The 26,353-nt window shown below is 45.0% G+C and overlaps 1 protein-coding gene across 4 annotated transcripts in view; it reads left to right on the forward strand.

The window, feature by feature from the left end:
• IVD (isovaleryl-CoA dehydrogenase) overlaps nt 1–26,353 on the forward strand; it is a 43,113-nt gene that overhangs the window by 1,336 nt on the left and 15,424 nt on the right. For 3 of the 4 annotated variants that reach the window (XR_014789329.1, XM_084845295.1, XM_084845274.1), the window contains exons 2-6: nt 7,088–7,177; nt 13,428–13,479; nt 16,574–16,743; nt 22,816–22,909; nt 24,667–24,803. Coding sequence is in view for 3 of the 4 variants with exons in the window: in XM_084845274.1 (XP_084701400.1) it covers nt 7,088–7,177; nt 13,428–13,479; nt 16,574–16,743; nt 22,816–22,909; nt 24,667–24,803 (543 nt within the window). In the remaining variant the exon portion in view is untranslated. The remainder of the gene's footprint in view (nt 1–7,087; nt 7,178–13,427; nt 13,480–16,573; nt 16,744–22,815; nt 22,910–24,666; nt 24,804–26,353) is intronic. The other variant, XM_084845287.1, reaches the window with a different exon arrangement.

Consider the following 26,353-nt stretch of genomic DNA (forward strand, 5'->3'; position numbering starts at 1 on the left):
TGGCGAAGGGGCTTGCGTAACTCAGTGAAGCCATAAGCTATGCCGTGCAGGGCCACCCAAGATGGACAGGTCATGGCAGAGAGTTCTGACAAAATGTGGTCCACTGGAGAAGGAAATGGCAACCCACTCCAGTATTCTTGCCAAGAAAACCCCATGGAAAAGATATGACGCCGGAAGATGAGCCCCTCAGGTCAGAATGTGTCCAATATACTACTGGGGAAGAGCAGAGGGAATTTCCAAGTAGCGCCAGAAAGAGTAAAGCGGCTGGGCCAAAGCCGAAAGGACACTTAGCTGTGGATGTGTCTGGTGGTGAAAAGAAAATCCGATGTTGTAAAGAACAGTATTGTTTAGGAACCTGGAATGTCAGATCAATGAATCAAGGTAAGCTGGAGGTGGTCAAACATGAGATGGCAAGATTGAACATCGACATCTTGGGAATCAGCGAACTAAAATGGACAGGCATGGGCGAATTTAATTCAGGTGACCATATCTACTACTGTGGGCAAGAATCCCTCAGAAGAAATGGAGTAGCACTCATCGTCAACAAAAGGGTGGGAAAAGCAGTACTGGGGTACGATCTTAAAAATGATAGAATGATCTCAGTACGAATCCAAGACAAACCATTCAACATCACAGTAATTCAAGTCTATGCCCCAACCACTGATGCCGAAGAAGCTGAGGTTGATTGGTTCTATGAAGACCTACAACACCTTCTAGAACTAACACCCAAAAAAGATGTCCTCTTCATCATAGGGGATTGGAATGCTAAAGTAGGAAGTCAAGAAATCACCGGGATAACAGGCAGGCATGGCCTTGGTGTACACAATGAAGCAGGACAAAAGCTAATAGAGTTTTGCCAAGAGAACACGCTGGTCATAGCAAACACTGTTTTCCAACAGCACAAGAGGTGACTCTACACATGGACATCACCAGATGGTCAATATCGAAATCAGATTGATTATGTCCTTTGCAGCCGAAGATGGAGAAGCTCTGTACAGTCAGTAAAAACAAGACCTGGAGCTGACTGTGGCTCAGACCATGAGCTGATTCTTGCAAAATTTCGGCTTAAATTGAAGAACGTAGGGAAAACCACTAAACCATTCAGATATGACCTAAGTCATATCCCTTATGAATATACAGTGGAGGTGAGGAATAGATTTCAGGGATTAGACCTGATAGACAGAGTGCCTGAGGAACTATGGACGGAGGTCCGTAACATTGTTCAGGAGGCAGCAACGAAATCCATCCCAAAGAAAAATAAATGCAAGAAAGCAGAGTGGCTGTCTGATGAGGCTTTACAAGTAGCTGAGGAAAGAAGGGAAGCCAAAAGCAAGGGAGAAAGGGGAAGATATATCCAACTGAATGCAGAGTTCCAGAGAATAGCAAGGAAAGACAAGAAGGCCTTCTTAAATGAACAATGCAAAGAAATCGAGGAAAACAACAGAATGGGAAAGACTAGAGATCTCTTCAAGAAAATTGGAGACCTCAAGGGAACGTTTTGTGCAAAGACGGGCATGATAAAGGACAAAGAAGGCAGGGACCTAACAGAAGCAGATGAGATTAAGAAGAGGTGGAAAGAATACACAGAAGAACTATACAGGAAAGATCTGAATGTCCCTGATAGCCATGATAGTGTGGTCACTGAACTTGAGCCGGACATCCTCGAGAGTGAAGTCAAGTGGGCCTTAGGAAGCATTAGTAACAACAAAGCTAGCGGAGTTGACAGTATTCTAGCTGAGCTATTTAAAATCCTAAAAGATGATGCTGTTAAAGTGCTGCACTCAATATGTCAACAAATTTGGAACACTCAGCAGTGGCCACAGGACTGGAAAAGGTCAGTTTACATTCCAATTCCAAAGAAGGGCAACTCCAAAGAGTGTTCAAACTACCACACAATTGCGCTCATTTCACATGCCAGCAAGGTGATGCTCAAAATCCTACAAGCTAGGCTTCAGCAGTATGCGAACGGAGAACTACCGGAAGTACAAGCTGGGTTTCGAAGAGGCAGAGGAACTAGAGATCAAATCTCCAACATTCGCTGCATCATGGAGAAAGCAAGAGAATTCCAGAAAAACGTCTATTTTTGCTTCATTGACTACGCTAAAGCCTTTGATTGTGTGGATCACAACAAACTGTGGCAAATTCTGAAAGAGATGGGAGTACCAGACCACCTTACCTGTCTCCTGAGAAACCTGTGCGAGGGTCAAGAAGCAACAGTAAGAACCAGACATGGAACAACTGAGTGGTTCAAAATTGGGAAAGGAGTACGACAAGGCTGCATATTGTCACCCTGCTTATTTAATTTATATGCAGAGTACATCATGAGAAATGCCGGGTTGGATGAATCAGAGGTCGAAATTAAGATTGCTGGGAGAATTATCAACAACCTCCGATATGCAGACGATACCACCCTAATGGCAGAAAGCGAAGAGGATCTAAAGACCCTCTTGTTGAGGGTGAAAGAGGAGAGTGCAAAAGCTGGTTTGAAACTCAACATTAAAAAAACTAAGATCATGGCATCTGGCCCTATCACTTCCTGGCATATAGAAGGGGAAGAAATGGAAGCAGTGACAGATTTTACTTTCTTGGGCTCCAAGATCACCGCAGACGGTGACTGTAGCCATGAAATTAAAAGATGCTTGCTCCTTGTGAGGAAAGCTATGGCCAACCTAGACAGCATAGTAAGAAGCAGAGACATCACCTTGCCGACAAAGGTCCGTCTAATCAAAGCTATGGTTTTCCCAGTAGTAATGTATGGCTGTGAGAGCTGGACTATAAGGAAGGCTGAGCACCGAAGAATTGATGCTTTCGAACTGTTGTGCTGGAGAAGACTCTTACGAGTGCCCTGGGCTGCAAGGAGGTCAAATCAGTCCATCCTAAAGGAAATCAACCCTGACTGCTCATTGGAAGGACAGATACTGAAGCTGAAGCTCCAATATTTTGGCCACCTAATGCGAAGAGAAAACTCTCTGGAAAAGACCCTGATGCTGGGAAAGACTGAGGGCAAAAGAGAAGGGGACGGCAGAGGATGAGATGGCTAGATAGCATCACCAATGCAATGAATATGAACTTGGGCACGCTCCGGGAGAGAGCGCAGGACAGGAAGGCCTGGCGTGCTATGGTCCATGGGGTCACGAAGAGTCGGACACGACTGAACAACAACAATCACAGCCAATGTGCTTGTGAATACCAGTTGCTGGGGAACGTGAGTGAGAGGGCTCCTTCACACGGAGCTTTTATCCTGCGGTTGAGATGGCTCCTTTATGGAAGTTTGTGGGCTCGTTATGTAACGTCATGACCCTCCTGCACTAAATGCCCTGTGTTCCATTTTTAAATTGCAGATAATGAGCTATCAGTTACTCTGTTGTGTTCTGCTTCAGTTTCTACCATGAAAAGAGTAAAAGTGGCAAGAAGATCAAGATCAATGAAAGACAATGGAAGACTCAGATACGGGGAGAAGGGGGGAAGGGGAGGGGGGAAAGGAAGTGCATTTAAAGGGAGCCAGTTGTGATCCTGCATTTAAAACGGAAGCAGAAAGCCCCGTTTTAAATGCAGGATTTTCAGCTGGTGTAGAAATGCCCAAAGGCTGCTGTTGCGCTCGTATCCTGCTTATGATGCCTATAGGCATCCGGTTGGCTACTGCATTGGACTAGATAGGACCTTGATCTGATCTTGCATGGCTGTTCTTATGACTATTTCTGAGCTGCTGCAGAATGCCTTCCCTTCTCTTTACCGTTGAATCACCATAGCCACTCCCATGTTTCTGATATGGGGGAGGGAGAAGCTTCTGAATCTATGAGGGTAAGTTGTAGGTAGGCTTGAAACCATCTTGCGTGTGTGCAAACACACACATGCAACACTCTTCGTAGACGTTCAGCAGTTACTGCTGTCCTTCTATTTTAAAGGGGTACCCCTTGCAGTTCCATAGCTTTAAAGCGGACTGAATAACTTTTATTTTAGAACAAGTAGGGTGGTGCCTATGAGAGAGACCAATCTTTTCAGTATTTTATTTACTTAATTTTCCTGCAGGCACAAATTTACACCCTTATATTCTGTTAATTCAGAGTAGCTGCCATTTTTTATTCTTTATGTGCAATCACTAATGCAGATGAATATCTGAATTTCACCAATAAGTGTACAGAAAGAGTGATAACATTTCATTCTTTTACCCATCTTTGTAACCAATAACTGCCAAACCAAAGGTGACACTAGTTGGGTTTTCCCCCTCTTACGGAATGCAGCCATGCAGGTCGCAATTAATTCTTTCACCTCTGGCAGGGTTCTTTCTGTTGTTTCTGTTTCTCTCTGTTAAGTCTCTCTTTCTCACATAAACTTGGGAAAGGGGCAACTTTTAACAACAACAACCAACCCACCAGATGGGGAAAGGTTAACAACCCCCTCCCTTCCAGTCTTGTGCTTTAGATTGCAGCCTCAGTGGTTGCATTTTGTGTTTTAATGCCTTTTGGGGGACAGTACCGTTCGGGAACAAAGTACAGATAACTCGGCATATCATGTAGTTCAGCCTTAAACTTTAGGGCCTAAAGTAGCTTTCCTCAACCTGGTGCTATCTAGATGTGTTGGACAGCGACTCCCATCATTCCCAGCTACATGCTGGGAATAAGGGGAGGTTTTTGGAACAAAGACTCTTGGATATGCTCAATTTATAGGTTCTTGTAAGTGCTAGTAGTAAAGCATCTCATCCCACACTTAAGCAATTATGTGCTTAAAACAAGCTAGACACTGGACAATAGATAAAATATGCCCTACCATGGATATGTTTTATCTCCAAGCAATATGATTCCGAAGGCATATAGTTAAAATGGTACAACTTGATTTAGAACAACCTTTTTGAGCCTGTAAGCACATTTTGCAATTTGAGAAATTGTTGTGGGCACAACCACAAAATGGCTGCCACGGGAGGCTAGTCTCAAAGAACAGGTAAGCTGCCTAAACAACTCTGTACAAGGCAAAGGTGAGGTCTGAGCCACAACACACCAAACAACTCATTTGAACGCACAGTTTTCAGTGCCTTTTTCTTCCCCCCACCCTGTTCCTTGGTGGCTGGGCATGCTGCAGAAGAAAGCATTGGTCTGCAGCTGCCCATCATCTTCATTTCCGGAGGGAGCAATCCTATGGCTGCTAGACAGCGACTAGACGGCCATAGGATATGGTGTTTTCTGGGAACCGACCTCCCCCCACTTCCGCGCTGCCTCCGAGGCAGCAGGGAACAACCCCGTCCTCCGCACTCGCAAAAGGGTGTGGCTGGGGGCGTTCCAGGGTGGGGAGAGCGTAGCTGCAGTACGACACATCCAGTGTGTCGTACAGCAGCCTCCTTCTCTGCTTCTTCCTCCCGCAGCTAGACAGCCGCAATTGGCTGGCTAGCCAAAAAAGTAGGGCAGGAGAAGCGCTGAGGGAGCTATCCCCTCCCTGCTTCTCCTGCCCTGCTTTGGATAGGCGGTTGCCTCCGAGTTTGGAGGCAGCTGCCTATCTAGTTAGGATTGCGCCCTAAGTATGTCTCTTAGCCCCATCATGTAACCCAGAGGTATTCATGGGAAATGAAGATGGCAGCAGCTTATGGAAATAAGAAGCTGGAGCAGTAAGAAAATACGTTAATTTTTTTTAAAGTGGGAGGGGAAAATACCTTGGCGGGCACCAAGAAAGGTATCCAGGGTGCATTGGTGTCTGTGAGCACCAAGTCCCGTCCCCCCTGCCCGCCCTGGAATATATAGATGACATGTGTCTCAATCCGGCTGTGAAAATAATCAAGTAGAAGTAGTTTTCCTGTTGCTGGCACATCCAGAGGTGAATCCTCCACCAAAGCGTGATGTGATTTGAAATGCAGATAGGAATGTCCCAAGGATTTTAAAAGAATAGTTTTATTGGAATTGTTGGGAAGGCTATTGAGAAATTGCTAACCTGTCTCCCTCATGTCTTTATATGAAATGCCAAGTGATAAGCAACTGAAAATGCTCAGTGATAAATAATAACTTGGTACTTAGATGAAAGCTCACTTTTTAAACTATTAGGACTTGAGGTCTTTGATAACAAAACATGTTTTGGAAATATTATTTCCTGTTAAAGTATTAAGAACAAAGAATAGTTAGGGCACAATCCTATGTATGTTTAGACAGAAAAAAGTCTAAGTCTAAAAGCTAGCATTCCCCATGCTAGCTGGGGAATGCTGGAAGTTGTAGGACGTTTAACACAAAAACAAAAATCTCAACTGAAAACAATTGTTGGTGTACACTTTGTGTATTAATCAGCTATAGATAGTTAACCGGTAGCCAAAGGCTTCCTAAATACTGGAACTACAGATTGAAAACACTCAGCAAAACCCTAAATCCGTAACAAATGTACATCCCCATCAGGTGTTTTGGGCAGTGTGTTCTGTGCAACTCTCCATGGATTGGCTCTGAATGTTTTTGCTAGCTTGGAATGTCTTTTTTCAAGCCTTTAAAACAAGGGTCGGCAATTTGTGGCCCTCCGGATGTTTTGGCCTACAACTCCCATCATTACTCACCATTGACTGTGCTGGCTAGGGCTCATGGGAGCTGTAAGCCAGTGCATTTGGAGGGCCACAAGATGCCCATCCCTCCTTTAAAAAGTCAGATTGCTTGCGTTGTTGCACTTTACCATGTTCACAATTGGCACGTTGCATTGGTAGGCTCAGGAGTGGCTGGGAGTTTGTGTGAACTGTTTTCCTTTAAGTTTTTTGAATACTCTGGCATAAAATAAGGATGCAGTGCTTCAAAAATAAACTCTTAGCTACAGATATTAATAATAAAAATATTTCCTGCTACTATGTAGGGTATGTAAATGGTTAAAAGCCAGTTTAAACCTGTTTGAAAACATCAGTAGATATACACTTTGAACTGGACAGAAGATAATAACTTAACAGGTATCTGTAGTCATCACAGTTGGCACTAAGTGACTGTGGGCAATTATTAAGTATTTAAGTGAGTGCTTTACTGGGCTTTAGACATCAAAGAAAAGATCTGCTAGGAAAGCTTTTTGATAGCGTACAAAGGGAGGAAATTAGCAACTGTGGTTTATAATATGTATTTTTTTTAATTGTATTTCTTAACAGCTTAGGCAAACCATGGTCAAATTCTGTCAGGAGCACTTGGCTCCAAAGGCCCAAGAAATTGATCAGCAGAATGAATTCAAAGGCATGAGGGTAAGTGCTTTTGATATCATGCATCTTGGCTTGGCTACATAGCTAGTATTTTTTCCATAGTCTGCTTATATGCCATGGATTCAGGAGGTGAATAGACATAATTTAAAGATGCAATAGAGGATTTGAAAGAGTTATAAAATGCCTATCTGTTAGAAAGAACAAACCTAGCTAAATGCACGAGGAACATGTTTCTAATCAGAACCTCAACAATATAAATCTTTGGTATGTCTATCTCACTGAGAAATTTCAAAGATTTCTGTGCCTGTCACATGTGGGGCTTCTTTTTAGCTAATAGATGTTTTCTTGGAACCTTCTGCTGGTTGTTAAGAGTTTGCTGTTAACGATGTTGGGCTTCTAGAATGTGGAATTCAGTAGATTCTATCTAATGGTGCCTGCAAATTTGATGAGCAAGAGGTATTTTTATGGGACATCCTGCTTTTCAGTGTTGCCTTTTATAAGCGTTGCAGTATTTGGAAAGATCATATCTACCAGAAACCTGTGCACTTACTGTATTTCACAGAGAATTGCTTTAAAATGTTTGCCTTGGCCTTTTATGAAACCAATTTCATAAAATTGGGCACTGTAGGAGCGTGCAATTGAATTATACATTATTATTCATCAGGGAAGCTTGGAATTGTAACGTATTATCGATTGGTTCAAAATTGGGAAAGGAGTACGACAAGGCTGCATATTGTCACCCTGCTTATTTAACTTATATGCAGAGTACATCATGAGAAATGCCGGGTTGGATGAATCACAGGTCGGAATTAAGATTGCCGGGAGAATTATCAACAACCTCCGATATGCGGACGATACCACCCTAATGGCAGAAAGCGAAGAGGATCTCAAGAGCCTCTTGTTGAGGGTGAAAGAGGAGAGTGCAAAAGCTGGTTTGAAACTCAACATTACAAAAACTAAGATCATGGCATCTGGCCCTATCACTTCCTGGCATATAGAAGGGGAAGAAATGGAAGCAGTGACAGATTTTACTTTCTTGGGCTCCAAGATCACCGCAGACGGTGACTGTAGCCATGAAATTAAAAGACGCTTGCTCCTTGGGAGGAAAGCTATGGCAAACCTAGACAGCATAGTAAGAAGCAGAGACATCACCTTGCTGACAAAGGTCCGTCTAATCAAAGCTATGGTTTTCTCAGTAGTAATGTATGGCTGTGAGAGCTGGACTATAAGGAAGGCTGAGCGCCGAAGAATTGATGCTTTCGAACTGTGGTGCTGGAGAAGACTCTTACGAGTGCCCTGGACTGCAAGGAGGTCAAATCAGTCCATCCTAAAGGAAATCAACCCTGAGTGCTCATTGGAAGGACAGATAATGAAGCTGAAGCTCCAGTATTTTGGCCACCTAATGCGAAGAGAAAACTCCCTGGAAAAGACCCTGATGCTGGGAAAGACTGAAGGCAAAAGGAGAAGGGGACGGCAGAGGATGAGATGGCTAGATAGCATCACGGATGCAATGAATATGAACTTGAGCACGCTCCGGGAGAGAGCGCAGGACAGGAAGGCCTGGCGTGCTATGGTCCATGGGGTCACGAAGAGTCGGACACGACTGAACGACTGAACAACAACAACAACAACTAATACAGATAATTGTATTTATTTCATGGAGGTGCATTTGCAGCATCGCCAGAAGCTGAAGCACACACAATAAATTTATCAGTGAGGCAGCCTTGTAAATAAGCCCACAAAAGTTACTAGCCTACACATTTTTTACTAGCCTTTCGAGGGCTGGCAGAGGGGCAGAGATTTCTGCCCTTCACCCAACAGCCTGCTGCATATGTATGCTGGGTGTGGAATTGGGGGGCTTCCCTCTTCTGGCAGCCCACTTGATCTGTATGTTGGGTGCAAAGGAGGGACAAAGTGCTCTGTCCCTCTTCCAACCGACTCAAGTGCCTGCATGTAATTCCATGCACTCGCTTGCAAGCAGTTCATCATCATCCACGGCTACTAGGTGCGTCTTTGGCAAAAGGCATTATCTTCTTCTCAAAACACAGGAGGCTGAAGATGTGATAATAAATTCAAGCTACTGCACAATATAATTCATTCTTTTACACTCGATTAAAACTTCGCATATGAGCAGTATCTTGCGGTAATAGAGAATGTGCACAGGCATTTGGCAAAGTTCTATACAGAATCAGACCTAAAGGTCTAAAACACTTTAGAATAATAGCTGTGGACAAAACCTTACACTATGCGGGTTGTGTTGTTCTTGAATCCTGAGAATCTTACTATATTTCAGGGCTGGGGAAACTGTGGCCCTCCAGATGTAGCTGGACTACAGCTCCCATCATCCCAAAGATCAGGCCCCCCCACGCATTCACCACATGCATGCACACACATGCGCGCGCGCACACACACACACACACACACAGTTGCTGCTTGCTGACAGTGTTCAGCAAGCAGAGAGCAGCAATAAGGTACTTTTCCCGGAAACTGTTTGAGGAGACTAATGCAATGAGCCAAGCCACATATTGCAGGGGGATGCCAAATCTCCCCTGCCCCTAATTTGGACCCAGGCAAAATCTGTCCAACAGGTCCTTCCCAGGAGAGGGGCAAGAGTTCAGTTTTCCATGTTTTCCTTACATAAGGTCTGGGGTTGAATCCCTGGTGCATCCAGCTTCAGGGTCCCAGGTAGCCAGGCTTGGTAAGAGCCTTGCCTGAGACTTTGGAGAGCTACTGCCTGAGTAGACATTTCTGGGCTGGATGGACCAATGGCAGCTTCACATTTTCCAATGAAATTCAATTGGGCACATCTCCAGATGATCAAGCATCCTATATTTTGTTGTATCAATTATTTACTGCTTGACAGGAGTAGGGAAACATTAATGTGAGATGTGTGGGAGGAAGATAACCTTGCTGACAGCGGGGTGTCAAAGATTAACCTTGCTGACATACCTTGCTGGTATGACAGAGGTGTGTCAAAGATTAAGAAACCAGAAGCTTTTTTTTTTTAAGTCAGGTATCCCAATTTCTGATCTTATGTTCTGATTAAAAGAGCCCAGTTTCTAATTTGGAACAGTTGGGGTTAACCATACTAGGGTTGCCACCCTGCCAGTAAGAAGAATCTTGCTAGAAAGCGGAAATCTGTCATTTTCTTTTCAGTGTTTCAGGAATGTCTCAGGAAGACAAAGCATCATTGAGAGGGAGATGGGATATTGGTGGACAAGCTGTCAGTTCTGGGAGGCAGGGAACTCCGCTGTTTAATTGTTTTTCCCATGTCAAGATGGTGACTCATAGGCAGAGGTTGAGCTAAACAATGATTTGCTGAGATGACTGGGAGACCTTTCTACGCTAAGTGGCAAGGGCTTCTTTTCTGTAGGGCGCTTTACTGGACATTGGGCATGTCACACCTTGGAGCAAGATATTCTTAAAGCATGGGAGGACAACTTCGGGGGCAGTACCCCACCCTTGGAACCCGCTGGGGGCCACAGACCTGCCACCACCACTGCACTGTCAGCTAAAAACCCAGCAGTCTGCCACCGAATTTCAGCAGTGGCCAAGAAGGGCCAATTTAGCTTTAAAAGCTAAATTGGTCCTTTTCAGCCGTGCAGCTGATGGTATTCACTGGCAAATCACCATTTTTTTTTTGCCACAATCGTACAAAAAGGCCAGGAGGGCGAGGCGGGGGCATTGCATGCAGGCTGTGGGCTAGGTGTAAGCCACCCTTGGCTTAAGGCAAGACAGTGGTTCTCAAACATTTCTCTGGCCCCTTTGTTAACTTACTCTACCTCCCAAACGCCCTGGAGACATTTCTTCAGCAGGTGAATGCACAGAATTTATGCCTGCAGCCACATGCCTGCAGACTGCCTCTGTATGTCATGCCTCCGCTGGAGGAATCTTTCTCAGAGGGGGAGCAAGAGCTCCCAGGGATGAAGAACTGTACAGGACAGCCCATGCCAGAAGATGAGAAGGAACCTGGGCCCTCGGGGAGATGGCTGCAGAACCATCCCTGCAAGAGGCAGAGAACTCCATCTCTCCGACAAAGGATGAGCAACCCCCTAGCCCCTGAGAGCAGAGGTGTCTTAAGAGGCAGGCCAGAGGAACCCCTGTGATGCCCATTTACAAAGGGAGGCTCCTCATGAGCAAAGGACTTTTTGTGCATAGGGCCCTCCTCATGAAGAGGATGTCTTACAGAAGCCTCTGATGTGATGCACTGAGTCCTTGGTGGGGCTCTGGAAGTTCCAGCATATAGGCTGTCAATTGAGACCTGCTAGCTGCTGGAACGACAGCTTCTAATGTCTTGCAACTGTGCTTGGACTGACGACTTTGCTGACTGCCTGCTCCTTGAATGAACTGGACTTTGGGGGTATCAACTTTAGATCCTTCTTCTCTATCCAAGCTCAGGCCCATGTAAAAAGGATGTGTGGATAGATCTAGAACTGGCATTCAAAGAAGACTAGAATAGAATCTCAGATGCTTCCATGAAACTGGCAGCCAGGCAGGAAGGGAAGCAGCTATATGCACAAAAGTATGTTTTCTCCCTCTCTGCATCTTCCATAGCTAACACAGTAGCTCTGGTGGTTGTAGTATTTGAATGTCTGCTGCTGGAAAAAAGTGCCTCTGGCTGTCTCTGTTACAAATTCCTCTCCCTCTTTGGAACTACGTGCCTCTCCCCAGCATCTTGTGTCCCCTCCAGGTGGGCTCATTCTACAGTTTGAGAGCTACCACCTTGCAAATAAGTATGGACCAACTACCCCACTCCTTCATGCCGCCTGCTTTGCCTCGCAGTGTTTACCCAGCTCCCTGCCATTTCCCTTTAAAGATGGAGCAACCTGACTGAAGTGCCCCCATTCAAACCAGGGCAAAGAGCAGCGCAGTACTGTTAGCTAAACAACATGTGCTCTTTCTTCCAGAAGGCAGGGGCAACAATAGGGATAGTGCCCACAGTACTCTTTCTAGCTGTGCAAAGAATGCTGAGTTGGTGAAGAGGAGAAGGCTCAATTTCAGACTCATTCGCTTGACAGAGTAGCAGTTGGTTCATTCCCCAGGCAAGCAGGGTATGGCAAATTGCTCCTCTGCTTTGGTGTAAATCAGAGGTAGGCCAGAGGTAGATTTCCAGATGTTTTGGATTTCACCTCCCAGAAACCCCTGCCAGCATGGCCAGTGGTTAGGAATGCTGGAAGCGGAAGTCCAAAACTTCCAGAGAAATTCTTTCTGCCCAGTGTATCTCCTTTGTGCAGCAGTGTCTATGTGTAGTAAGCCATGGTTGCCCTAGCTGAACCCAAGCAACAAAAGGGGATCAAACAACTCCCCCCTCCCACGCCCATGGGCAGGAAAAAATACAGCTTTGTAGGAAGAGATGGTATCCTTTATTCTGGATGTATGTTGAACTTAAACTCTTGTCAAGAGACGTGGTCTCTTTAAGAAAGTCAAAGCAAAAGATCTGTGTAAACCTACTTGTGAGTGATGACTGACTGAAACAGACTGCATGTTAGCAAACAGAGCTTTTAGAAGTGTATATCAGCCTTGGAAAATGAGTCCACAATAGTTAGTACTAGCCCACCCAAAGTTTTAGTAATCCACTTGCTTGTAAATTAGCCATTTGCAGCCTAAAAGGGAAAAAAAGAAGCAACTTTATAAAGCTTCCTCACCTGACTACATGTGGTAATTCTTACTTGCCACACCTTAACCAGGAGCATAACAATTTGTGACTGAAGTATTGACTTGGAGAGTAATTTTGTAGATGCTTCATGTGTAATAATCCTCCGATGCAGACTCTCATCATCTGTAAGCTGGGCATATGATGCAGATTTCAAATTTTGGCTAGTGAGGATCACCTCATGGAAAATGTGGGTGTACAAGCACTCTCCACATCTCGTGAGCTAATGATTGCCTGCAGAAGAATTGTAGAGTGCTGGTTTTAGACTTGCACCAGAAGTTCTATCAGATGGGACTACAGAAGAGCAACATGGCTTGTAGTGCAAGTGAGGCTGTTCATGTGTTTCATCCGGATTATACTGTGCACAGGCTTGATGGCTCCAGCTGGGTAGCAGCAAGGGGTAGAGGGGGGAGTATAAAACAAGTTATTCTTTTTTAAAAATGAAACAAAAAATTAATGGATATGAAGCTGGCTGTAGCTTCCTAGTTCACAGTATATTCCAAGGCAATGGATATTTTGCCTGGCCCTTTACTTCCATGGTGACACTAAACTGATATGCTCAGGGAAATGGTAAAAACTGTTTGCCTGGTCTCATCATATACCAAGACCTTGCTAATAGCTTTGCTCTGCTCTTTGTAGGAGTTCTGGAGGAAGCTGGGGGAGCTAGGCATTCTGGGAATAACCGCTCCGGGTAAGTGTGTATCCACCCTATCCAGAAATTATAATCTCTCAGCTCTTGACAGCATGCCCAGTTGGTACTTTTAGTAAGGTGGACATAGTTGTTATGAGTTCTCTCATATATGCGCCTGCAAAAAAACAGCCAGAATAAAACAGAACAGTTGTAGCAGTGATACAGTAGTTACTCGTGGTAAATTAGTCTAGGCTAGGAGTGTAGGATGTCTTTCAGCCCAAGGGCCAAAATCCATTTTGGAGAAGCTCTTGGGGACCACATTCCGGGGGGGGGGCAAAGGCTAGAGGAACTAAAAACCAGAATTGCAGCATTTGTTGTTGTTTAGTCATTAAGTTGTGTCTGACTCTTCGTGACCCCATGGACCATAGCACTCCAGGCCTTCTTGTCATCCGCTCTCTCCTGGAGTGTGCTCAAGTTCATATTCATTGCATTGGTGATTTTAGCCTAAAGCACAACCAGAAGCTAAGCCCAAGGAGAGGCACTTCAAACTTTTAGAATGGGGAAAAACTGCATAAAAACTGGGAATCCACCAAACTATCTGTGTTTGGGAGAAAGGGGGCATGGCTTTCTGGGGCCCCCTGGAGGGCCTGAGTTTCTGCATCCTGGGCCTGAGGTTTGGCACTCCTGATTAGGCTGTTCTCCTCTCACAGTTTAAGGCCCTGTAAATCTTTTTCTGTTCCCAGGTACATCACAGTCTTGTCACATTCTTGGCTGAAATCTGCAGACATGGATTTATCCTTTAATTCAGCTTTCTACTCCTAGACTGGGTTCACATGACACACTAACACATCATGGGTGACTGCCCACAATGGGTTAGTGTATCGTGCGAAACCAGATTGTTCTTATTGTTCTTTTCCCAAACAACCCACCCTGAGAACCAACAGTCTGCAGTAGAGGTTGTTTTACCCACGATGAGCTGCTGTGTCATGCAAATCCAGGCATGCCAACCCATTGTGGGTAAAGGGCATCGGGCAGCAAGCCGCTTCGTAAGAGTGGCAGAAACCCCTGCTGCTCTTGCCAAGCTGGGCCACAATCACTGGTCACTATTGCAACCATGCCACTGCCAGGGCCCCTTCCCCTTGCCTGTGACAGCCCCTCCAATGGTGCTGAAATGGTACTGTCACAGGCACCTCCTTTGTCCCTGCTGATCACCCCTTCCCAGCTCCGATTATGAACTTAATTGCGGTGGGAGTCCTTTTTTATTTTCTCAGGCCCCTTTGTGCACAAAGGGACTGCAAAAAAATTTTTAAAGCACCCTATCCCTGAAAATCGGAATGGGGGGGATCCATTCCCCCACCATGGGCCCTTGTGGCAAAAGCACCTATGGGGGGCCCTTGGATTCCCCCCCATCTGATTTTTGGGGATAGGTCACTTTTAAAATTCAATGCAAGCGTACGGAGAACAATCTCCCCATAGGCTTGCATTGGATTCTAAAATTTCCCCTTAATAAAAATCGGGGCGGGGGAGAATCCAAGCCCCCCCCCCCCAGACTGCGTTGTCCCAACAGTCCTTGGGCAGGGCTTGGATTTCACCCCTCCACCCCCGAATTTTGGCATGGGGCGCCTTTAAATCCTTAAAAAAAGATTCTTCATGGCAATCTTGTACAAGATCACTATGAATTTTTTAAAAAAATTAATGGGAAGGTGGGGGCCCAGTGGGGGCCCCCACTTGGCCCCCTATTCCCACCCCATCCTCCTTCCCATAAAAAAGTTTTTCCCCAGGTTGGGGGAAATATCTTTTTCGTGGCTACCAAAAACCAAGCCACAAGAAAGATCTTTGGGGTTAAACAGAGACAAACCTGGGTTTTTTTAATGGGGAAGGCGGCCAAGTGGGGGGCCCCCATAGGGTGTCGCTCCACCCAAGCACGACTTAGAAACCCACAGGTAAGTGGGTGATTTTAACCCTTTTTCCAGGGTGGGAGAAAGAAGGGTTAAAAACACCCACTTACCTGCATGTTTCCCATTTGTGCCTTTGTGGGGGAGCTGCTTCAGGGGTTCTCCCACTTGGCCTCACATCCACCCCTCTCCTCCCATTTAAAAAAAAACAACAGTTTGTCCCCAGGCCAGGGAAAGATCTTCCTCATGGCTTGACTGCCAGGGAAGGGGGTGCTGGGGGTGAGTGGGGGGCATGGGAAGGAACCCCTAAATGGCCCCCCCACTGTGTCACAATTGGGAAACCCACAGGTAAGTAGGAGATTTTAACCCTTCTTTCTCCCACCCCATGGTGTGGAGGGAAAAAGGATTAAAATCACCTGTTTACCTGCAGGTTTCCCAGTTGACTGCATGGCTAGTCATTCATCATTCATCATGAGCTAGGATGACATATGAACAGGCGGCCTCTTAGACTTCTTGACTGTCCCTTCACAGATTTCACCATGTTCACAAGTGGTCATCTTCCTCCTTGACATTGCTACCTTGAATCCCCATATTATGACCTGAGCAGGTGGGAGTGATAGGGTGGGCAGATGCAAAAGAGGATGGGGCTTGTGCACCTTTAATACTTGCGCAGAAGAGGGAATTTCAACAGGTGTGGCTGTTGAAATTCCCTATGGTTTAACTACACACTATGGTTTAACTATGGGTTGCCGTTATGTGTGAAGGCTGGGCTATGGGTTAACTATGGGTTGTTAACCGCAAACAATCCACAAAGAGAAGCCATGGTTTGTTGTTGGGTTATGAACTCTGGATTGTTCGTGGTTAACAGCCCGTAGTTAAACCATAGTGCAGGGTTTGCACATAACAACAACCCACGATTCAACGACAATCCATATTCAACCAGTACTCTTGGTTGTTATGTGTGAACCAGGTCAGTGAAATCAGTGGGTTTACTTTAAGTATGGCAGTGTTTGGATCCAGCCCATTGTCTACATGGATATTTCCTCTGTATAGGAAATTGTGCATACTCTTGTCACACAGGTTACAGACTAAGATATGTGTCTATGGCAGAGCAGGAGCACACAGCAGTGGGTTTCTGTGTGGTGTGCCCTTATGTGTGTACATAAGAAAAGTTGTGACCTTAGGTGCATAGTAACTGTAATTCAGTAATGTCTAAATCTAGTTTAGTTATAAATTTTACAATTTCCCCCCCTTACCAGTTGAATACGGTGGATCTGCAATGGGATATCTGGACCACGTAGTGGTGATGGAAGAAATTTCTCGGGTTTCAGCAGCTGTTGGACTAAGCTATGGTGCCCACTCTAATCTTTGTATTAATCAGTTAGTGAGGAATGGCAGTGAAGCACAGAAAGAGAAGTATCTGCCCAAGGTATGTAGAAGTATGGATAACAAAGGAACAAGAAGCATGAAGAGTAACAATTTTAATTAAAAGTATACCTTTCTTTTAAGGACAGTGAAAATAAAATAAAATTGGATACTTTCCCTCAGTCATTCTGTTTAAACTTTCAGAAATTGATTGTTTTATTTGTACATATGAAAAATCCAGTAGTGTTTTTTTTTAATTCTGAATTGAAGGTCTTTTAAAACATTCCTTTCTGATTTGTTGGTACAAATAGAATAGACACAGCTCCTTTGGAGAGCAGATAACAGTTGGTCCTACATCCACATATGCAGTGCAATCCTAAACATATCTTCTCAGAAGTCCCACTGAGTTCAGTGGGACTTACTCCTTTATAAATGTGCTTAGGATTGGAACTTTAAGCATTGAGGCTAAAATTCAATACCCACTTCGCACATGCATGACCCATCACAGAGCAAATGCCAGTGGTATTTCATACTGCCTCTCATCACCTCAAACATAGTGCTTTTTGATGGAGTCACCAGTGAGTCATCAAGTGGTGTACATGCATGTGTGAGACTTTTATAGGTTTCACCAGGGGCAGAAGCTGATATTATATCTGTCATAAAGTATCAAGGGCACTTCAGTCCCCTGTAATGGATTCTAATTTGCTTTATTGCAAATTAAACACTCCACCGTTTTCTGAAGTACACTCCACACAAGGATATTTGCCAGCATGCCTTGCTGTTTGTTTGGTTATGGCAGCCTTCCCCAACTCAGCGGCCCCAGATGTGTCGGATTACAACTCCCATCAACCCCAGCCAGCACGGTCTAGGGTTGGGGATTATGGGAGTTGTAGTCAAACACATCTGGTTACTTGATAACACTCCCTCCCTTCTTCCATAATGCATTTCCACTAGGATGACATTTTATTTCAAATATCTGTATTCCACTTTTCTCCTTGGCAGCAGGCCCCCAAAGTGGACCTACAATGAGAGAAAAAATTAACACACAATAGCGTAAGATATTTTTTTTAAAGGCAGTGGTGGCTGACAAAGGCACTGTGCTCCAACTGTTGCTCTTTAAAGGTTTCACAGTGACCACATGGGAAAATAAGCCCCCCACCCACATATAATTTTGTCCCTGGGGCTGGAGCAACTATGCTTGGAGAGCTGGATGGTCTGTGGCTCTTGCCTCTTCCTGGTAGTAGTGGTAACGCACTCCCCAGGCTTAGATCAGCCTTCCCCAACCTGGTGCCCTCCAGAGGTGTGGGACTACAGCTCCCAGCACTGTGCTAAATGTTACTATTGCTGCCCCGGCTGCTGCTCTTTCCCAGTTCCCCCCTCCCAGAATGAGCCACCTAACTACCAGGGCCAAGGAGCACCAGGTATTTTTCTCTTTGTGTGCGGGGTACCACTTCTTGGGCAGTGAGATAATCTCTAGCTTCTGGCTTTTCACAGCCAGTGGCGGCAACCGAAGCAGTGGGCAGGAATGATTATCTTAAACTGTCCACTTCCCAAGTCTTAGATCAGCCTTTCCCAACTTGGTGCCTTCCAGATGTGCTGGACTTCAACTCCCATCACCCCAGCCAGCCTGACCACTGACCAGGCTGGCTGGTGATCATGGAGGTTGTAACAACTATCAAGCCATCCATGCTGGATTGGGGGAAGGGGAGGATAGTGCTATAGAAGAAGTTGCTCTCCTAACTCATCAGAAATGGTTGATCACAGCTCTTGTGTGTGTTGCCTGTGGCAGAGCTCGGATGGGGTAGGTTGCGGGGGGGGGGATCGAACACCTTTCTTCCACCTCTCTAACAGTGAGAGTGAGAGGGAATATACTCCTGATGTGAAGAGGCTTTGGAGATTATGCCAACCCCCACTGCAAATTCCATAGCCTGCTAGAATAGGACTCTGAACCCTAGTCTCCTGTGCTTATGAGTCACTGACACTGCAGTGAGAAGATTGCAGTGACTATCCAAGGAAAGTGAAATATCTTCCTCCTTACACTTTCCATTCAGTGCCTTTAACTTGGTCACCTAGTTTGCTGTGGGCTAAAATTATCCTTTTAATTTAAATCCACCTTCTCCAAGCTGCTGCCATCCAGGTGTGTTGGATGACAACTCCATCATCCCCAGCCAGCATGGCTACTAGCTGGGGATGATGGGAGTTGTCATCCAACACATCTGGATGCACCAGGTGGGGAGGACTTTCAAAGGTCCGTTAAAAAAAAACATACCCTTGTATTTTAACTACTAACATGCCACAGTTGATGATTCTAGCTATTTTTGTTGTCTTCTGTAATGGGTTTGGTGATAGTTGGATGAAAAACATGAACAAATCTGGGTGAATCTTGTGTGGTTTGAATCTTGTTGTTGTTCAGTCGTTAAGTCGTGTCCGACTCTTCGTGATCCCATGGACCATAGCATGCCAGGCCTTCCTGTCCTCCGCTCTCTCCCGGAGTGTGCTCAAGTTCATATTCGTTGCATCAGTGATGCTATCTAGCCATCTCATCCTCTGCCGTCCCCTTCTCCTTTTGCCTTCAATCTTTCCCAGCATCAGGGTCTTTTCCAGGGAGTTTTCTCTTTGCATTAGGTGGCCAAAATATTGGAGCTTCAGCTTCAGTATCTGTCCTTCCAATGAGCAGTCAGGGTTGATTTCCTTTAGGATGGACTGATTGGACCTCCTTGCAGTCCAGGGGACTCGTAAGAGTCTTCTCCAGCACCACAGTTCGAAAGCATCAATTCTTCGGCGCTCAGCCTTCCTTATAGTCCAGCTCTCACAGCCATACGTTGCTACTGGGAAAACCATAGCTTTGATTATACGAACCTTTGTCAGCAAGGTGATGTCTCTGCTTCTTACTATACTGTCTAGGTTTGCCATAGCTTTCCTCCCAAGGAGCAAGCGTCTTTTAATTTCATGGCTGCATTCACCATCTGCGGTGATCTTGGAGCCCAAGAAAATAAAATCTGTCACTGCTTCCATTTCTTCCCCTTCTCTATGCCAGGAAGTGATGGGGCCAGATGCCATGATCTTCGTTTTTTTAATGTTGAGTTTCAAACCAGCTTTTGCACTCTCCTCTTTCACCCTCAACAAGAGGCTCTTGAGATCCTTTTTGCTTTCTGCCATTAGGGTGCTATTGTCTGCGTATCTGAGGTTGTTGATAATTCTCCCAGCAATCTTAATTCTGAGCTGTGATTCATCCAACCCGGCGTTTCTCATGATGTACTCTGCGTGTAAGTCAAATAAGCAGGGCGACGATATACAGCCTTGTCGTACTCCTTTCCCAATTTTGAACCAATTGGTTGTTCCATGTCCAGTTCTTACTCTTGCTTCTTGACCCTCGCACAGGTTTCTCAGGAGACAGGTAAGGTGGTCTGGTACTCCCATCTCTTTCAGAATTTGCCACAGTTTGTTGTGATCCACACAATCAAAGGCTTGAGCGTAGTCAATGAAGCAGAAATAGACATTTTTCTGGAATTCTCTTGCTTTCTCCATGATCCAGCGAAAGTTGGAGATTTGATCTCTAGTTCCTCTGCCTCTTCGAAACCCAGCTTCTACTTCCGGTAGTTCTTGGTTCACATACTGCTGAAGCCTAGCTTGTAGGATTTTGAGCATCACCTTGCTGGCATGTGAAATGAGTGCAATTGTGCGGTAGTTTGAACACTCTTTGGCATTGCCCTTCTTTGGAATTGGAATGTCAACTGACCTTTTCCAGTCTTGTGGCCACTGTTGAGTGTTCCAAATTTGTTGGCATATCGAGTGCAGCACTTTAACAGCATCATCTTTTATGATCTTAAATAGCTCAGCTGGAATACTGTCATCTCCGCTAGCTTTGTTGTTAGTAATGCTTCCTAAGGCCCACTTGACTTCACTCTCGAGAATGTCCGGCTCAAGTTCAGTGACCGCACTATCATGGCTATCAGGGACATTCAGATCTTTCCTGTATAGTTCTTCTGTGTACTCTTTCCACCTCTTCTTAATCTCATCTGCTTCTGTTAGGCCCCTGCCTTCTTTGTCCTTTATCATGCCCATCTTTGCACAAAACGTTCCCTTGATATCTCCAATTTTCTTGAAGAGATCTCTAGTCTTTCCCATTCTATTGTTTTCCTCGATTTCTTTGCATTGTTCATTTAAGAAGGCCTTCTTGTCTCTCCTTGCTATTCTCTGGAACTCTGCATTCAGTTGGGTATATCTTCCCCTTTCTCCCTTGCTTTTCGCTTCCCTTCTTTCCTCAGCTACTTGTAAAGCCTCCTCAGACAGCCACTTTGCTTTCTTGCATTTCTTTTTCTTTGGGATGGATTGAGTTGCTGCCTCCTGAACAATGTTACGGACACTCCGTCCATAGTTCCTCAGGCACTCTGTCTACCAGGTCTAATCCCTTAAATCTGTTCCTCACCTCTACTGTATATTCATAACGGACATGATTTAGGTCATACTTGAATGGTTTAGTGGTTTTCCCTATGTTCTTCAATTTCAGCCAAAATTTTGCAGTAAGAAGCTCATGATCTGAGCCACAGTCAGCTCCAGGTCTTGCTTTTACTGACTGTATAGAGCTTCTCCATCTTTGGCTACAAAGTACATAATCAATCTGATTTTGATATTGACCATCTGGTGATGTCCATGTGTAGAGTCGCCTCTTATGCTGTTGGAAAAGAGTGTTTGCTATGATCAGCGTGTTCTCTTGGCAAAACTCTATTAGCCTTTGTTCTGCTTCATTTTGTACACCAAGGCCATGCTTGCCTGTTATCCCGGTGATTTCTTGACTTCCCACTTTAGCATTCCAATCCCCTATGATGAAGAGGACATCTTTTTTTGGTGTTAGTTCTAGAAGGTGTTGTAGGTCTTCATAGAACCAATCAACCTCAGCTTCTTCGACCTCAGTGGTTGGGGCATAGACTTGAATTACTGTGATGTTGAATGGTTTGCCTTGGATTCGTACTGAGATCATTCTATCATTTTTGAGATTGTACCCCAGTACTGCTTTTCCCACCCTTTTGCTGACTATGAGTGCTACTCCATTTCTTCTAAGGGATTCTTGTCCACAGTAGTAGATATAATGGTCACCTGAATTAAATTTGCCCATGCTTGTCCATTTTAGTTCGCTGATTCCCAAGATGTCGATGTTCAATCTTGCCATCTCATGTTTGACCACCTCCAGCTTACCTTGATTCATTGACCTTACATTCCAGGTTCCTAAACAATGTTGTTCGTTACAGCATCGGACTTTCTTTTCACGGTTTGAATCTCAGTTACCTGAAATAGTCTTCCTGAGAAACCTATATGCAGCTGTGTACAAAGCATCTTGTTATATAAGCAGTCTAACTTGAAATCATAAGGCAATCTTAATTAGTTGACTGGTTGCCCAGTTGGCCATTATCTTGCAGGTGATTGCTTATGAAGTCTGTCTCCTCCATGTGAGTAGCAAACAGATTTGAAAAGAGAATAACCTAGATGCTGGGGGTGGACGCGGACAGGAGAAGAGACAAAGAGAAAAGGACAGGAGGAAATGGACAGAGGGGGAAAAAAAATGCTGCTTTGCCAGAGAGTGGCATAAGGGAGCACAGAGGGAGGTTGACCATCTGCTGTTCCATTACAAAGGTTGAGGGGTATTGCAGCTTTAGTTCATTGCCTAATACTTTGGCATCTCTTTCCAACCCCCTGATTCATTCTGTGCGGTGTAGATTCTTTTCTTTTTCCAGTGAGATGGCCTTTTCCCAAGTGTGCCTGAACTGTCTGCCCCTTCTGGTCATCTGTTTTCAAAGGGCAGGATAGCACAGGGAGTTAGAGGGATGTCTATGGCTGCTAGCTTGGTTCTTTGGGCACTGTCTCTTCACTGAGAAATTCAGCCAAAGCATGAGCTGCACTGCTCATTTCCCACTTCCTTGTAGAGATGCGATCACTTGATTTTGTGCATTTTTTAAAAATAGTGGTGCCAGTAAATCAGTTCAGAGAATTCTGTCAAAAGTAACATCTGCACTTGCACCTCCTCCATAGCATGAAAGACTTCCAGGTTTATTGTGATTTTTTTTTAAGGCAAGAGAGGGAATGATTGCAGCAATATGTTTTTCTTTTGCATCTCTCCTCTCACTTCTTATCCTCCCAGCTGATCAGCGGAGAGCATGTTGGAGCACTAGCAATGAGTGAAGCCAATGCAGGTTCGGATGTTGTCTCCATGAAGCTGAGGGCAGACAGAAAAGGTACACACTGTTCTTTGTGAGATGGAGAAACTGCTTATAAAGACCCGCGGCAGCCTTTGGGGGTTTCCTTTTAAAATGCTATGTTTTTGTATACATTGGGATGCATCCAGGCATTACCAACACAAGTACTGAAGTATGTCTGTGCATCTCCTAAGCAGGACAGCAAAACCTTGACAGGATAATCCAGGTGCAAGGTGTATGTCAGCAGAAGAGGCTGACAGTTTCCAGGGAAGATGGAAACACACTATCACACTCTGCAGCTCTCTGCGCCACTGCTATCCAACCAGGATCTTGTTCTGGCCCCTTGCTTCCCATTCCTGTATTCACGCCAGTCAAGCTATAAGTTTACATCTAGATCAGCCTTCTTCAACCAATCCAACACATCTTGGGGGCACCAGATTGGGGACAGCTGATCTAGAGTGCCTTGCGCAAAGCAGGAAATCCCTTCTGCTTACGCAAAGCAGCCCCACTGAATTCCTCCAATTTTCCCGTCCCGCTGTGGCCTATGTCCCATGCCCCCTCTCATGCTGTTCCAGAGGACTGGTTGACCCTCGGGAGTAGCTTGTGTGTGTGTTTGTGTGTAGGGGGCTATAGTGGCAGGAGACAGGAAAGCCCCATTGCATGGGCAAAATTCAGCATGATCTTCTCTGGATCCAACCCACAGAGTTTTCAGCCAGGCTTGCAGTGCTATAGGAAGGCCATACAGCTGGAATTCCCACACCTCCATTTGTCTCCACTCGTCTCCATCAGAGTTGAAGTGGTCCTCTAGGATAGTACTTGTCAAACTATGTGAGAATTCATCTCCAGCTGGGGGATATTGGATTAGGTGGGCCGGTTTGTACAATCAAACAGCCCACCATGGCTTATTTAAGTCACAGTGGGCTGCGATGTTTGCTGGTATGTGAAGGCAGACATTTTGAATATTCAAGCCGCAGCCATGGCTTGTTGTGTCATCCAAACTCAGGCAGAGAGGTTTTTGGAAGGGTTAAACAAGCCATGCATAACCCATGGCCTGTTCTAGGGTTAAAAAAGCAGCGGTGGGCAGCAGTGATTGTGCAAACTGGGTCAATGTGTATGGCAGGGGGAGGGGGTTGTAAACAGTTTTCCATGTCTTTTTGATAACCCACACTTGCTTCATAGGCCTCTTGGCTCAAGCTATAGGTTGCAGGATTGCTGAAAGGCAGGAGTGGGAATCAGAAGTTTCTGACTGTGTTAGGGTCAGTTACCGCAGGGAAAAATGGTGTGTAGGAGCCAAATTGAGAGACCAAAAAATAAAATCTAATTTTAGAAGTGTGCTACAATTTCATACTATTTGAGAAACTCTGACCTATGGGCTAGGCATCCCGTTTCATGAATTCTTTTAAGAACGATCTGTATGTCAGGGATGGGGGGAACTTCCAGCATATGGGCCTAATCTGGCCCACAGAGGTTCCCCATCTGGCCCACAGAGCCTCCTTGGTTCCTTCCAGTGGTGGGGCTTTGCTGCCATTTGTTAACATGTGTGGGACAATTCTACCCCTTTGTTTCATGAGAACTGACCGGCTCTCATGAAATAAGAACCAGCTACAGAGCTGGGCTGTGTAGTGTCTGTATTTTTAATTATAGAAATAGAAGAAGTCAAGTATCCAGAATTTTAGAAGAATTATGTGTGGAAATTTCAATTGAGTTAGGGAGACTAATAAGATTTTCCATGGAGGTTTTGTTCCCGTGTGTTTCTCTCTATCTGAGAACTAAGCAGTTCCATCCTTCCTTTCTAGGGGATTATTTTGTTTTGACTGGGAACAAATTTTGGATTACCAACGGGCCAGATGCTGACGTTCTAATTGTTTATGCCAAAACAGATCCAAGTGCTGTTCCAGCTTCTCAGGGTATAACAGCATTCATTGTGGAGAAGGTAGGTTTATAGGACAGTGATGCTCCCTGTCTTTGTCCCTGCTTGATAAGGATATTTTCCAGATGGTATCTTGTCACTTGGGTGTGAGAGAGAGCTTGTTCCTGTGAGAAAAGACAAGCCATGCTTTCATTCCTACCCTTTGCTTGTACCTGAAGCATGAATTCAGGCTTCTGCACAGCTTAGTGAAGCTGGAATTGTTGCCAAAATAAAGGTTAGACCCAGGGGATAAGGCTTGTTATGTCAGAGGCTTGCTGTGCTGTTCTGTGCCTGAAAAGAGCCAGGTGCTGAAGAGAGACAGGGACTCGGCTAGCTTTCCCTGAGAGCTCTGGGCAAGGGCTTTGCCTTTGATAAGGACAGGTTTGGGTCAGACCTTGCTGAGGTTCTCCAGGGCCAGCTGTAGAGATGGCAAGGTTGGGCATTTGCCAGGACCCCAAAACCAGCAAAGAGGTGCTTAATTTCTAGACAAAAAGACACTGTGGCTCAACTCTGTTTGGAAACGACAGAGCTTCAGGATGATCCCGAAGGCCTTCCCCGAATCTCAGAGATGTGGGGAGTTGGTCTACTGAATGGTGAGGGAAATGCAGTTGAACCAGTTTGCGGGCACTTTTATGTATTTTAATTTCAAATGAATTGTTTCATCCTCTGCCTGCTCGTCCTCTGAATTGTCATGTAATGTTCTTGCTAAGAGCTACCTTGCTAGATCAGGCCAGGTCCATGTGATCCAGTATTCTGTTTCCCACAGTGGCAAGCTAGATGCTTCTGAGCACCCCAGCCAGGGCAATCCCCTGTTTGTCCCCTGCATCTGGTACTCAGAGCACAGCTGCCTGTGTACCTAGAGCAGGGGCAGGGAGGCAACCTGTGGCCTTCTAGATGTTCTGGCCTACAACTCTCATCAGCCCTAGCCAGCATAGCCAGTGGTGGGGATAACAGGAGTTGTAGGCCAAAACATCTAGAGGGCCACAAGTTGCCCATTCCTGAACTAGGGGCTCCATTTACCTATCCCAGCGATTGATGCAGCTATTATTCAAGATGATTCTAGACACCTAACAAGAATAAAAATCCAAAATAACATAAAAAACCAATTTCCATTTTCTTTGTTATCCTCATAATTATCGCCATCGTCAGATGATGATTGTCAGCATTCATTTTCATGCGTAAGTTATTTTGTTATCAGTTTAATGTCCAGTGAAAAAAGAGTAAAATCAGTACTCATCGCTGTTTGAACTTAATTTTGTTAAATCTATTATGAAAGACTGTGGCAAAAAAGGGGGAGAGGTTTAAGGGCAGCAGCTTACATACAAGAAGTGGGATTTATTTAAAAAGTCCAGAAAAAAGTGGGGACCAGATTTGTAGCCTACGTTGTAGCTATGACTTATCCATATGATTGTACCTTTGTACTGCACCTGCTAAGCCTCTATTGCTCTCCTTTTATTAAAAGGTTTTGTTAGGTTTTTGGAATCTTAGTACTTGACTGTATTTACATATGATTTTAATTGTTGCAAGTCACCTTGAGAGCCTCACATGGCTAAATGGCATGGTACAAATCGTTG

The sequence above is a fragment of the Heloderma suspectum genome, chromosome 1, assembly GCF_057233095.1.
Source record: "Heloderma suspectum isolate Gila_16-S chromosome 1, 16-S_ref, whole genome shotgun sequence".
Lineage (NCBI taxonomy): Eukaryota > Metazoa > Chordata > Lepidosauria > Squamata > Helodermatidae > Heloderma > Heloderma suspectum.